At 46.8% G+C, this 15,335-nt stretch overlaps 1 protein-coding gene across 2 annotated transcripts in view; it reads left to right on the forward strand.

Moving 5' to 3' along the window:
• Positions 1–15,335, forward strand: part of LRMDA (leucine rich melanocyte differentiation associated) — a 2,333,900-nt gene that overhangs the window by 1,590,312 nt on the left and 728,253 nt on the right. The window contains exon 7 of one of the 2 annotated variants that reach the window (XM_069240796.1): positions 11,062–11,132. The exons of the other annotated variant lie outside the window; for it this stretch is intronic. Within the exon in view, the coding sequence (XP_069096897.1) occupies positions 11,062–11,132 (71 nt within the window). The remainder of the gene's footprint in view (positions 1–11,061; positions 11,133–15,335) is intronic. 2 annotated transcript variants of the gene reach the window in all.

The following is a 15,335-nucleotide window of genomic DNA, read 5'->3' on the forward strand; positions in this document are numbered from 1 at the left end:
TGCTTCCATCTTTCATGGAATGTCGCTGTTTCGAAGGAGATGTTGATGACCTTCCGTAGTTGGGGGGCGAGGGGGCCATGTAGATGTTGAACAGCGTCGGGCAGAGGGATGAGCCTGGGGGGACGCCGCAGATGATGTCGGTGGCTTCGAAGCGGAAAGGGGGAGGCGGACTCTCTGGGTTCTGCCGGAGAGGAATGAGATGATCCAGTCGAGAGCTTTTCCTTGAATTCCGGTTTCGTGGAGGTGTGTTTTAAGGGTGCGGTGGCAGACTGTGTCGAAGGCAGAAGATAGGTCCAGGAGGATGAGGGCTGATGTTTCGCGTTGTCCATTTGGCGTCTGATGTCGTCTGTGGCGGCGAGAAGGGCGGTCTCAGTGCTGTGGTTTCGTCTGAAGCCAGACTGGGAGGCGTCCAGGATGTCGTTGTCTTCGAGGTGGCTGGTTAGTTGACTGTTGACGATTTTTTCAATCACCTTCACTGGGAAGGGGAGTAGGGAGATTGGTCGGAAATTCTTGAGGTCGTTGGGGTCTGCTTTGGGCTTTTTGAGGAGGGCGCAGATTTCGGCGTGCTTCCATCTTTCAGGGAATGTCGCTGTTTCGAAGGAGATGTTGATGACCTTCCGTAGTTGGGGGGCGAGGGGGCCATGTAGATGTTGAACAGCGTCGGGCAGAGGGATGAGCCTGGGGGGACGCCGCAGATGATGTCGGTGGCTTCGAAGCGGAAAGGGGGAGGCGGACTCTCTGGGTTCTGCCGGAGAGGAATGAGATGATCCAGTCGAGAGCTTTTCCTTGAATTCCGGTTTCGTGGAGGTGTGTTTTAAGGGTGCGGTGGCAGACTGTGTCGAAGGCAGAAGATAGGTCCAGGAGGATGAGGGCTGATGTTTCGCGTTGTCCATTTGGCGTCTGATGTCGTCTGTGGCGGCGAGAAGGGCGGTCTCAGTGCTGTGGTTTCGTCTGAAGCCAGACTGGGAGGGGTCCAGGATGTCGTTGTCTTCGAGGTGGCTGGTTAGTTGACTGTTGACGATTTTTTCAATCACCTTCACTGGGAAGGGGAGTAGGGAGATTGGTCGGAAATTCTTGAGGTCGTTGGGGTCTGCTTTGGGCTTTTTGAGGAGGGCGCAGATTTCGGCGTGCTTCCATCTTTCAGGGAATGTCGCTGTTTCGAAGGAGATGTTGATGACCTTCCGTAGTTGGGGGGCAATGGTGGAGTCGGCTTTGTTGTATACGTGGTGGGGGCAGGGTCAGACGGAGATCCTGAGTGGATGGAGTTCATGATCTTGCGTGTCTCTGTGTTGTTGTCGTTGGTCCAGGAGGTCAGGCGGTTTGAACAGGTGGAGCTTTCGGGGGTGGGGTCTGGCGTGGGAGTGGCGTTAAAACTGTTGTGGATGTCGGTGATCTTCCGGTGGAAAAAGGTGGACAGTGCGTTGCAGAGTTCTTGGGATGGAGGAATGTCGTTGACGTTGGCGCTGGGGTTGGAGAGTTCTTTCACGATGATGAAGAGCTCTTTGCTGTCATGTGCGTTGTTGTCCAGGCGGTCTTTGAAGTTGGATCGTTTGGCTTGTCTGATGAGTTGGTGGTGCCTTCTGGGTGGCGTCCCTGTGGGCTGTGAGGCTGTCAGGTGTGCGTTTGAGGAGCCATTCCTTTTTTAGTTTACGGCAGTCGCGCTTGAAGTTTCTGAGCTCGTCGGTGAACCAGGTGGCATTTCTTCTGGCTTGGTTGTTGGTGGTTTTTTTGAGTGGTGCGAGGGTGTTGGCGCAATCGTTGATCCACAGAGTGAGTTTGTGGCTTGCGGTGTCTGGGTCAGTGGGGTCGGAGGGTGGGTTCTGGGCAAGGGTGTTGGTAAGCTGGTCTTCCGTGACTTTGCTCCAGCATCGGCGGGGTGGTTGTTGGGTGCGATGGTGCTCGGTATGTTTTTTGTAGGTGAAGTGGATGCAGTGGTGGTCGGTCCAGTGGAGTACGGTGGTATGGTTGAAGGTGACGTGGGCGCTTGAGGAGAAGATGGGATCAAGCGTGTGGCCGGCGATGTGGGTTGGTGTGTTGACGAGTTGTCTGAGGCCGTGGTTGGTGAGGTTGTCGATCAGAGTAGTGGAGTTGGTGTCGTTGTTGTTCTCCAGGTGGAAATTTAGGTCCCCTAGGAGGATGTAATCCGTTGAGGTGAGTGCGTGGGTGCTGGTGAGGTCGGCGATGGATTTGCTGAATGGTGCTGGTGGTCCGGGAGGTCTGTAGATGAGCGTTCCTCTGAGAGTGGTGTTGGGGTCGGTGTGGATGCGGAAGTGCAGGTGTTCGGCGGTCTTGAGGATGTCGTCAGTGTGGGTGTAGACCTTGAGGGTGGATTTGTGGGCGATGACTATTCCTCCTCCGATTCCATTGGTGCGGTCCCTTCGGATGATCTTGTAGCCATCCGGGATGGCTATTGCGATTTCGGGCACTGAGGAGTCGTTCCACCAGGTTTCGGTCAGGAAGGCCACGTCTGGGGCGGTGGAGTCGAGCAGGTCCCAGAGCTCGATGGCGTGCTTGCGTGCGGAGTGGGTGTTGAGGAGTATGCAGTGGAGGTGGTTTGTTTTGGTATTTGTTGGTTTCGTGTTCTGTCGCAGGTGAATCTGCAGGCGTGGCAAGAGAAGGGTCCGTTGGTGTTCCTCGGTGAGGACTGGAAGCATGCTGTGATGCGGCCGGGATTAAGGGCGTTGAGCTGGTCGGCCGTGTAGCGGCGTCTGGAGGTGCATGGGTCCCGTGGACCAGGGAGGGTGGCGCTGGGCGCGGTCCAGGCGCGGACGGGCGCAGACGGGCTTGCCTCTGGTGCACCAGTGGCGCGGACGCGCATCGACCGCCATTAAGAAGGGAGGGGGGAGGGAGGAGCAGCTAGGAGGCGGGAGGGAGCGGCGAATGGGAGCGCAAGGGGGCCGGGGCCGCAGGGAGGTAGCAGCTGGGAAAACGGCTCTCTCTGAGCCGGCAAGGGGAGCGCACAAAGGGGAAAAGCGGCAGAAAAACTAGAAAAAGGCACAGAAGCAAAACTAAGGAATGAAACGGCACAATAATACAGGGCACGGAAAACAAGTCACAATTACATAAATGGCACAAAGCACAAGTCTAGCGACGCTTACCAAAGCCCACTAGACACCAGGGATGAGGCGCAGACGGATGCCTGCGGGTGGAGGAGGGCCTCGAACACATGAACAGCAGCGTGTGTGGGGGTCAAGGACAAGGGCACAGCTTGGTGGTGCTGCGGATGTTGGAGAGCGATCTCCTGACCAAAAGCAGGTCAGAGGTTGTTCACCCTCGACGTGCAGCGACCGCCATTAAGAAGGGAGGGGGGAGGGAGGAGCAGCTGGGAGGCGGGAGGGAGCGGCGAATGGGGATGTGAGGGGGGCGGGCCGCAGTGAGGCAGCAGCGGCGAAAACGGCTCTCTCTGAGCCGGCAAGGGGAGCGCACAAGGGGCAAAAGTGGCAGAAACAACAGAAAAAGGCACAGAAGCAAAACTGAGGAATGAAACGGCACAATAATACATGGCACAGAAAACAAGTTACAATTACATAAACGGCACAAAGCACAAGTCTAGCGACGCTTACCAAAGCCCACTAGACACCAGGGATGAGGCGCAGGCGGATGCCTGCCGGTGGAGGAGGGCCTCGAAAACGCGACCAGCAGCGTGTGCGGGGGTCAAGGACAAGGGCACAGCTTGGTGGTGCTGCGGACGTTGGGGGAGCGATCTCCTGAATAAAAGCAGTTCAGAGGCCATGAGTCTTCCCATACTGTCTTGTTGGGGCCCAAAGATGATGATATCTGTTTTGCTGGAGTTGAGTTTGAGCTGGATTGCTGTCATCCATTTGGCGGTGTTGAGGAGTCCGGCGTGGAGGTTTGTTTTGGCGGTGGAGGGGTTCCTGGTGAGGGAGATAACGAGCTGGGTGTCGTCTGCATATGAGATGATAGTGATTCCGTAGGGGCGGAGGATGTTGGCAAGCGGGGCCATGTTAATTTTGAAGAGGGTAGGGCTGAGGGAGGCCCCTTGGGGGACCCCGCAGATGATCTTAGTTGCTGGGGACTGGAAGGCGGACTTTCTGGGTTCCTGGAGAAATATGGCAAGGAGAAGGAGAAGCACTGGCATTATTTCCAACTCTCGCTCCATGTCAGTGTATTCTATGTGCCTACGATGAGTGTTTCCCTTTATATTGATTGTTTCCGCCAAGCTTTGTGTGGCGGTAGTTCCCGCCCCGGAACTGATGGCGGTGTGGTGTATCATTATTTGGTGGTCTGGTTGGGCCTTTCCGCCCGGTTGAAGATGGCCTCCGCCGTCGTCGGCGGTGCTACCAAGATGGCGGTGAGTGGATGGGCCGCTGGCTGTTTCTCCTATGCTTCTTTATTTGGCGGTCTGCACCGCCGGCCTGTTGGCGGTAGTTACCGCCACCGCCGGCTGTGCGGTCTTTCCCGCCAGGTTCATAATGACTGCCTTAGTTGGTGTTAGAATGTACATTGTCTTCTAAAAAGGACTGCAATTTGTGAGACTAATGCTTGAAGATAATGTTTTTTGACAACGAACCAAAAGCTCATAGCCTATCGCTAGCCAGCTCTCCATCATCATAAAAGCCTTCCTGGGCTGCTGACTTCAGATTGAACCCACTGAAAAGTTTTTGGGTTGGTGGATAGCATTGAAATCCTGTTGCGAATCAAAAGCAAAAATAACAAATGATGGAAGGAATGTGGAACAAATCAAACATTCAGCCCCGGTCACAGATCTGCATTTGATCTATAATTTGTTTTCTCACCTTGCCACCCCAGTTTGGACCCAGCCATATGCAAATCAGTCTTGACCCTGCTCCCCATGGGAACAGTCAAGGTCGAACTACCAGAACAGTTCCTCCCTATACCAGAAACAAGCATACTGAGACATGGTCGGGATATCACCCCTCATCAACCAGGCTAGCTTGAATCCAGTGGCACAGCGAGCAAGGGATCTATGACTGGGGAAACATTTACCACTTAGGGCAACTATAGCAACACAAAAGGATGATGGCCGGTGTGTTGAAACTTGTCAAACGCTCACCCCCAGTCACAGATCTGGGTTTAATACATTGTTTTTTTATCTCACCACACCACCCAAGTTTTGACCCAGCCATATCCAAATCAGTCTTGACCCTCCTTTCCATGGGAACAGTCTAGCCTGAACTACCAGACCAGGTCCTCCCTGGACCAGAAATAAGCATCCTGGGACCGGTTTCGGGGTTTCACCCCTCAACCGCCAGGCTAGCTTGAATCCAGTGGCACAGTGAGCACGGGACCCAAGTCTGGGCATACCCTTCCCACTTAGGGCGATAAAAGCAAAAACAACAGATAATAGGCAGGATGCTGAACAAATCAAACATTCACCTCCAGTCACATATCTGGGAGAAGAAGAGACAGAAACGTTTTTAATTGTGAAACTAACCTGACCAACCCAGCCCCTGCTCCTGACCGGTGCTCCATCATCGTTGACCCGCAACTTTGACTTTGGCCCAGGTGCTCGCATTCCAGGCTCATAGACAGCCGCTACAAGTAAAAAGCAATGATTTATGAAACTTTTTGCGCAAATTGCAGTGATTTATGAAAACCTTCAAAATTATATCTGTCATCAGATTTATGTCATCTTGGTGTCTATTTAAAGATAAAAATATATACTATTTTTATACATTGGAGTGGGATTTTTATTGTTATTAGCTATTTTGCTGCTGGTTAAAATGTTACACTTGTTTTCGTATGAGTTAAGCTCCGTGCCACAGCTACCCAGGACTGAGCTAAGTTTTGATTTAAAGAGACCTAACCGGACCTGATACAGAATAGTAACATTATTACTTGGTGCTGTCTCACGACTACTCCAACTAATAATCCACTTTGTCACAATACAGCTTTGGGCCTTGTGAAATGTCACATGTTGTGTAGGATAGAAGACAACTGTGGTGAAATGCTTGAAACGACAGTCAGTACAGTTTAGGGGCGAGTTACTCCATCACAAATGTAATAAATAGCCCAGCCACCTTATTACAATTGTATTATATCCTATAACACTTGTACTAAGGCAGATAGGATATCTGCCTCCTCATGTTTGTGATGTGGTAGTCTTTCACCAAACTGTAAATCAGGCCCTAATTGGCTTTTAAGTTTCAACTGGTCAATCTGTGCATTTTGTCAGGATTGTACATCTAGTCTGTGGTGTCTGCAGATAGAGTACTACGACCTCAAGAGATATGTAATAAATAACATAATTAGAAGCTTTCTTGTTGGTGGAGCTCACATGATTGGGAACGCCATCAAAAAGAGGGATACTTACTGCATGGTACGGCTGGCATTTTCATTAGATCACATGATGCATGCATTTAACTTTGTATTTAAATGGGTCTACAGCACTAGGGTGTGTCTGTGCCATTTGCCACGTTGCTTCATCCCCTGTGGCTCGAACTAATTAGTGACTGATGAGTGGAGGATGATGGCTGGAGCGTACGTAGTGTGTTACTAGAGTTTCTAAGTAGTTTTCCGTGTAGACTTTGTGTACTGTGCAGAGAACCTCAAATTATATTCTAGCTTCTAGTAATAGTCAGTTGAGAGCTTTCAAGGTGATCTTGATGTGTCATTTGATGCAGTCCGTTTTATGGTCTAGCTTGATAGCACAGCTGTTGCCAGATAATTGTATGAGCATCACTAGAGAGGGACTTTGGCTCCACCCATTAGTTGGGAGTCAGAAGTACATGTTTTGATTGGGCAAAGGTTGTGAGCTTCCACTAAAAAGTGCTTTGCCCTCCACACAGCTGTGATCATTTTGTTTATCTATCCAGCTAACTAAGCTTGAACTTTCAGGGGCTCTCACACACACAGCAGCTTTGGAATGCTAGTAAAGTGTTTAGATAATGTATGTTGTTTTTCTCTGGCAACAGCATAGATAGCATGAGGGCAGTCATTAACCTGCATGGATTTTTAGGTCTGGCTTGACAGTTCAACTACCACCTTACTTTTTAACCTACACTAATGTTATTCTACAGTTCTTTACTTCCACACAGATACATATCTTTCTCCATGCTATTTACCTGCAATGTTTCACATTACCATACAACAATTCATTAAACTTAAAGCGAGACCTATTGGCATTACCAGTGCCTTTCAAGAGGATGCAGCGCAGCAGTCAGAGCGACCACCTCAGGAGCTGGGGATCTGCATCCGTGCCTTGGCGTCGGTGCAACGTCCTGTGGTTCTGGTCAAATCACTGAATTTCCCAGTCCTCATGGACAGCGCCTGGATACCCTCACGAGTGATAAACTGTGCTATATAAATCTACACATTTCATTTCTCTGCTGTTTCTATGGGCGATCTTGCAGAGGTTGCCTTCCCATCTTTTTGGCTCACTGACTGAAACTGGCTCTGGTGTAGTGAAACTGTGCACTCCTTGACTAAATATTGACTGTGCACGGCTCATGCCGACACTTTGACAAAGCTAAAATGCTCACATTCTTTGTCTGGGATGAAACTCACTTTTTTCCTTGGCTTATGCCCGTAGCCAATCTGTAAATACCATGGGAAGGCTACCGTGGAAGCACCGCAGATCTTAAGGGTCATTGAAAAACGTCACCTTCCCCAGCTTGCATCTCCGTGGAAATTCTTGTAAATAGTGGGGCCTGTGTGTTACACACACAAAGACCAAAACATCCATTGAATGTCGGGCTGTGTGCGCAGAAACGTGCAGATCGGTCCACATTACTGCTACAAACAGTTCACTGTGTTGAGCAAACTCTCTCTAAAGCAGTAAAATTAAGAAATAATATGCTTTGAGCGTGATTTACGAGTGTGGTTAAATTGCCAGATTTACAAAGAAACAGCTCAGGTCCTGGGGAAACCTCAGGAGTGCCGTCAAAAGCGGACCTGACCGTGATTTAAAATGCGCCTTTTCTTACATGACATTTAATATTTGTACGTTGGAGACCAATACGTCTTTTATAAAACAGCACTGAGTTTTAAACACACCATGAGCGCGGGCAGTTGGTTTCAAGCCTCATAACCTTTTCCACTCCTCCAGGATGCTAACCAATCCTATGACACCTCTGGAAAAGGGATTTTTGTGAAATGTGTTGCCGTCAGTCAACCGTGTTAAATATGGGAAACACCCCCTGCAAGGAAAGCTTAAGGTGGGGCTTTTCTGTAGAGTATATGTAGGGAGCGTGGCAACACTTTCACATTGATGGAAACTCCTTTCCCCTCCCAGAAAAGGGCGTATTCACAGAACCTGCCCATTTACCATTCGTAAGCAGAGTTAAGGGCAGTTTTGAGTAATATTTTAAACAGATTGACCATATTAAAATTGGTCTGTAATGCTTTTTAGGTTTTTGCATGAGCAGTTCGCATGCGCTACAGCAAAATCTTTTGATTAAAAAATAAAAACATTAAAACAGACTTAAAGCCCGCCAATTACCTATCATTACTTAACATTAGTTGGTTCTGACATCACTCTCACTTTCTTGCTTCTTATTGGTCAGATTATCCTCCTCCCCCCATATATCTCCTGGAGTTTCATGTGTGTGCCCCTGTCACCTGGTATTAACCAGGTACAGCTTCCTGTCTGTGGCCATTGCCCTTTCACTTGCCTCAGGATCCTGCAGGTACTCTTTTTTTTCTTTTTACTGTTTACATCCACATCCAGATTGCATGTGTCTGCAGTCCCTCACCTTAACCCCTGACCTCCTCCTGCTTTTACTGCTCCATCCACTCAGTTGGTTTCCCCTGCCCTCTTCCCACTGTTCAGTGCTTCTTCCCCACCCTCCTCACACTGTCCGTTGCTCCTTTTCAACCATGCACCCACCTCCTGCTGTCTGTTGCTTCTTTCCCACCACAAATCAAAATACACTGTTCCAAAAGAAAAAGACATGAGGCTGGAGAAGTCCTAATTCTAGGAGCAAGAGTCCTCACACACCCTAATGGGTGTCATGCTTCATCATCGGAATTGCTCCTCGTCAGACCGGCGCTGCAATGTCTGACGGGCACCTGCCCCGTAGGGGGGCTCTTTGCCGGAGATCTTTACTCAATGATGCCAAGACCCCAAAAGTGAGCTTGGAAGGAGAAAAGAGAAAGGAGAGATACACTAGAGGTTAAAATTGGCTCAGGACCCTAAACCTGGGGGTAACAATTTTATTGAACCATGGAGGGTGAAGGCCAAGATTAAAAAATGATGAGGAGAGTGAAATGAGGATGATTATCAAAACACTCTCAACCACGCTTATTGGAAGACGGGAGGTGTGGAACTACCAGACCATCCCTGAAAAAGGGTCAACGTGTTTCCCGTCTTTATGGTCCAATTGGATCCAGCAACGCTTCTTCAGGACCAGGTGGATATATGCTTCTCCTATAACATAACTGGAAAAGACTCCTATAAACTAAAACTATCAGTTGTCACTTACACTAATCAGGTGTAACTTGAACGTCCTATTCCTAACTGTTGCCCTGCTATCAAATGAACACAGGTCACATGGAAGTAATGTAGTCTGAACATACTGGTATTAAACTGAATACATAGGTGTCGTTTTGTGAAAAACACAGTGATGGTGCAGGTCATGACACACTGGTGCATGCAAGTCAGCTATTAACTTACCCTCCCTTTTGAGGAACGTGCTTCATGGGACAGCTGGGGACCAATGGCTGGGCGCAAAATTTCTAATAATTAAGTAAACAAGAAACAACAGAAATAGCTGTTATTGAAAGAAGGCATTATTCAACACACACAGGCTCCAGTAGAGTGCAAATGACCAGCTTTGAGACAGTAGCCGATTTAGTTTGGCTCCTGTAAGGTCGGTCACATCCATCACTCAATTTGTATATCTCGCCTATCAGACAACTTTTAATTGTAGGCGAAAGCTTTATGTGGACCACACCAAAAACCTCCAAGAGGCTTAGAGATCAGATATCACCATTGCTTACCATTTGTTGGCTGTATCGTCACTCTCACTTGCTTGCCTCTCATTTGATGGCTTGTTTTTCTCTTCCTCTCTTTGTCACTCCTCTGAAACAAAGCCTTCTTACTATTCTTTTGACTGCTCACTTGCCTCAGTCCCTCTTCCACTTAGGAAACTACTTTTTTTTTTCTTTAAGCACTTCATGAGATGTACTTGTTTTCCATCTCTCTCTCTCTTGTGCTGCTTACCCACAAATTATTCCCACACTCTATGTTGCTTCCCCTCCTCCACTTGCTCTTTCCCTCATTTGCTGCTTTTCCTTTTAGCTACCTTCCCAACAAACTCTGTGTTACTCACTTTGTTTCCCAGCCACCCTTCTTTGTTGCTTCCCCACTCCTCAACTTTAAAATACTTATATTCAGTATATATGGAGGGCCCACAGGCTCCCATTGGCTGCCAGGTAGCACCATGTTCGTAAATGTGCTTTTGTTCAAAAGAAAGTTAAATTTTTGATCTCCTATTGCAAGTGGCATATGCCATCCTTAGTCTGTAAATAGAAAAGTACCTAAAGTAGTGCTTTGTCATTCAGAATGTGCATGTACACATGTCATCAAGAATGCTCGCACCTACTGAATGATGCAACTGAATGACATCATGATGTGTATGTGCTCATGCACACTTTGCATCATCATTTTTTGCCAATGCTGTAAAATGCATTTTGCTGATACTGCATAGAGTCTGCAAAAAGCACTGGCAAAGCCAATAAGTAACAAAGGCAAGACATCTTGGCTTTGCCACTGCTTGTTAAGAATTACCACTGACTATACTATTGGTTCCCATTTAGATTCACTATATGTAAATCTTTTTTATCATGGATAACCTGAACAGGTGGCATGAACCCAGGTGTCCTGAATCTATTTTGGAAACTGCTGGTCTATAGGAAAAAAACACATTTGTATTGTTGGTGAGTTATCAGTATCATTACTAGCTATAGTGAAAACATTGAAAAGGCACCTGCCCCTGTCCTCATAAAAAATAATGTGTTCAGATTCCCTATTTTCTGGCTAATTGAAAGCTAAGATCTTTGAAAGCTTCACCATTTACTGTTCTTCGTAATTGTTTGAACCATAGAAGTTACAAAATAATTATTTTCTCAACTTCTTAGATACTGTTGTGTTTGAGCAACGATCATCCATCTTCAGTGGAACTGGTGAATATACTTGTGTGCTGCCTGAGGTAAACCATTTTATCATCCTCACAAATCTAGATATTGTTTGAAGTCAAGCCACACCTCCTCCACTGCATACAAATCCTCTTAGTTTTAAAGTCCTTGGAGAGAATAGAAATGTCCAGTCAGATATTGAATGAATGGTACTGCTCGTGTCCTCCTCATAAGAAATGTGAAACAGATCGGAAGAGACTGAAGGGACTCTGACTGAAGAAACGAGAACAAGTAAAAGGTTTACATTTTTAATTAGAAATTAATGTAGGTCCATCGTCAAGTTACTTAAACTAGTCATTGAATTATGGATACATAACAGGAGCCTAATTTAAAGTTGATCAGAAGTAATGTGTGCATAACTGCAGATTGCAAGTCTGCTGATTCATCAGTATAACTTCTCATTTTTATGTATCCAATGTGGTGGAGGTGATGCCCATGGAGAAGAGCTCCTCCAAGGTGCAAAGTTATCACAATAGATATGGTGATGGACCATCCACTCAGACTAGGGTAGTTGGGCCATCACCATGAAGATGGAATAAACTCTTTAAAAGACTGCCATGTGAATGAAGGGACACTTTCAAGCATAGATGCTCATAATCTAGCTAACATGCTGTGAGATCTGGTAATCCGGTATGTGGGCATTAACAGAGTCAGCCCCCCTTGTCATTAGTCAGTTTCCTTCAAAATACTTTTTCCTTAAAAAAGGTTATCTCATAATGGAACCTGCCTCTTTGGCAGTGAAACTTCTGCTCCCCTGGCAAAACTCTATAGATATGACAAATTTACTAATATCACATTGGTGGATGTGATACATTCTTCACAGTGGTGCATACAAACTTTAACTATTCAAACTGTAGATCAGACATTGGGTCTTCAATGTCTAGAGGAGATCAAAAATGGATTAGCCAAGATGGAAGGCACAGAAAGATAATCCTTGAAGGTCCCTGTATCCAAATTGTGGAAGACACTTCTGAAAAACCTGTTTGTCTTGACGTATTTGTCTAGAGTCCCGAATGAGTTGAATATTGATTCCTACAGCTAGATTAAAAATTGTACAGGGAAAGTAACATATAGGATAAGAAGTAGCAAAATATTTTCCTGTCAAGTTCAAGAACTCAAAGGTTTATCTAATTCTTCCTTAGTAAATAATGGAATTCATGCAGAAAATGAACAGGAAGACTCAACACTTGACAGATGAAGGGAAGTTAGCCTTCTGTCATGTTTGATGCCTATTGCCTCTGAGCACAGCTACATCAAACAAACCAAAAGGGAACACACGCTTTCTTATTGTCAAAAACAATTGCCAAGAGCCAAAAAAGGATGCCTTCACCAGCTTTTTCCTCACATAATCTGTGGAAGAAAGGATCCTTGCACCAGAAAGAGGACTTTTAGGTAAGTCGGTGCACGAGGTCAGATCATACACCCAGAACACGTCATTCTGATTATTATGGCCCACAATTTATATTGACTTTACAATTTCTTGTTTTGACTCTTCGGAAGGCATACTGTCTATTTTTCCATAACCTGAAAGGAGTGGTACTGCATTCCACCCAAATACTTACCTCAGCAAAAAAAGGCTATTGCTCAGAAGTAGTTGTGTGGTTCATTCTAAGAATTATGACACTTGGCTCAGGAGTAATGTAGTTAGTGAAAGGTTTAAATTATTCAATTATTATGTACAATAAATTGTTTATTTTTTGTAAGTGCAAATCCATCTGTCCATATGAATGATTGTCTTTTAACTTAAACAGGAATGCATTGTCTGGCTGCGTTGTGGTGTATTATGCTCTCCTTTCCATGGTAGGAACCCCTCTACCCTGAATCAGGATGTTTTACAAATACTGTTATGATATAATTCTTCTCAGAGTTCACTAGGCTTTGGATCCCTTTCTCCCTCTAAGAGCGACAAGAGGCTCTGTTCAGTTGACACCCTGTCAGCTCTGCATCACCCAGACCATTCCTCCAATAGCACTACCCGCATGCCAGTAATTGAGACAAAGGGCTCTTGCCTGGACATGTCCTGTCAGCTCCATATCCCCTTGCGCACTAACAAAACTTGGTCCTTTGTGTTGAGATTTCCCTCCCACAATGTGATTTGCTGATCATGTCTCTTTAAAGATATTTAAAGATATTATCTCACTAGTCTAGCAAGAGAGATCTACTTCTAGAAGCAGTATTTCTACAAAAAAAAGATATTGGGCCTCATTCTGACCCTGGCGGACGGCGGAGGCCGTCCGCCAGGGTACCGCCGCTGAATGACCGCACCGCGGTCAAAAGACCGCGGCGGCCATTCAGACATTTCCTCTGGGCCGGCGGGCGCTCTCCAAAAGAGCGCCCGCCGGCCCAGAGGAAATGCCCCTGCAACGAGGACGCCGGCTCAGAATTGAGCCGGCGTAGTTGCAGGGGTGCGACGGGTGCAGTTGCACCCGTCGCGTATTTCAGTGTCTGCTTAGCAGACACTGAAATACTTTTCGGGGCCCTCTTACGGGGGCCCCGCGGCACCCCCTACCGCCATCCTGTTCCTGGCGGGCGAACCGCCAGGAACAGGATGGCGGTAGGGGGTGTCAGAATCCCCCATGGCGGCTCAGCAAGCTGCGCCGCCATGGGGGATTCTAAGGGCAGCGGTAAACCGGCGGGAGACCGCCGGTTTGCCTCTTCTGACCGCGGCCGAACCGCCGCGGTCAGAATGCCCTGCGGGGCACCGCCGGCCTGTCGCCGGTGCTCCCGCCGACCCTGGCCCCGGCGGTCTTAGACCGCCGGGGTCAGAATGACCCCCTTAATGTTTGTCTGGTTGTAATTCACATTTCCAAAATTCTTTTTCAAGAATCAAGTTTATTTTACACCCTTTAGTGGGAAAGATGTATTCTTTAAATCCTGTGTTATTTTTATTCTTGACTAGTCAAGATTCTACTAGTACTGCCCTCGCTTGCCTTTAGTTCGAATCTGGTTTCAGAACATCTCAGTGTACAGTAGGCTTGGAACTTCGAAATATGATAATACAGTATCATAACTATTTTTCTCTGGGCTTTTGGTTTGAACACCATCTCCGACTAGGTGAAATTTTTAAAATGCAGATCCTTATACCACCAAATTACATTGGTCCTTGTGGTGAAATACCATCTTCAGACCACTACTGGCCAAAACCTGTATTAATTGACACACCAACCACATAACGCATCCTTGAAAACTCTGCACTAGCTATCACTTAAGGAGAGAACACATTTCATGAAGTTGTACTTCACCTGCAAGGTTCTGTATAGAACTGTCCATGTTCCTCTATCCAAGGTATTTTGGTTGGAAATCGCAGCTGACTAGATGCCTTAGACCTTTCTTGAACCTACTGACCATTTAGTGGCTAAATACACCAGGTTCAGCGGAAAATTCTATATGAGCAATGGTGATGAAACACGTTTCCCGGAACTTGCATCCAAGACACATGCATCCAGGCATCTGCGAGCTAAAAATGTGTCCTGAACGATCAGTGTTCTAATGTTCCCTTTGCACCATGAGCTTAGTTCCAAAGATACCAGTGTCCTTGAACACTGTCTTCACTGGCTCTGTGCACACTTTGAACTTTGGCATGAGTGAAAAAGGCTCCTTTATGTTCTCTGGAAATGGAATAAACAGCAATCAATGAAATTGCTCTTTCAGGCTTCATATTATGGTTCTCTAGTGGCAACCAGGTGCAACATATACTTTAATTGAAGATCTGATTTTAATCCCTGATTCTGCATCATTATTTACATCACTTATAGTGCTCTGGTGATTTCAACATTGAATAAATGCATATAAGCCACACTGTTTAACTTGCTCCTGTCCACCCTCTCTTTGTCCCACAAGCACATGCAGCCAACTCACTCCTACACAAAGGCAGTGGGCCGTATCCTAGTTTCCGTCTCACGGACCCATTTATCTCCAATCAATGCTTCCATATGCCTCTCTGAGCACTCCTTAATCCATATTTCCATCAACATCCTAACCCTTCCACTCCAAACATCATGATTCTAGCTTCAGACAGAAAATCCCTTTTGAAGCAATACTTGTCTACTTAAACCACCTGCAGACTGAAGTCCAGTAACGAAGAGGAGGAGGCTGGATACATATGATTGAGTTTATTAGGATACTGAAAGATAAAATCTACAAGTAATCCACAAAACGTATCTTCTCACTTCCTTCCTGGGAGTTTGCTCTCCTAGCAAATCTAATCTGCCTCCCCA

The sequence above is a fragment of the Pleurodeles waltl genome, chromosome 6, assembly GCF_031143425.1.
Source record: "Pleurodeles waltl isolate 20211129_DDA chromosome 6, aPleWal1.hap1.20221129, whole genome shotgun sequence".
In the NCBI taxonomy this organism is placed as follows: Eukaryota; Metazoa; Chordata; class Amphibia; order Caudata; family Salamandridae; genus Pleurodeles; species Pleurodeles waltl.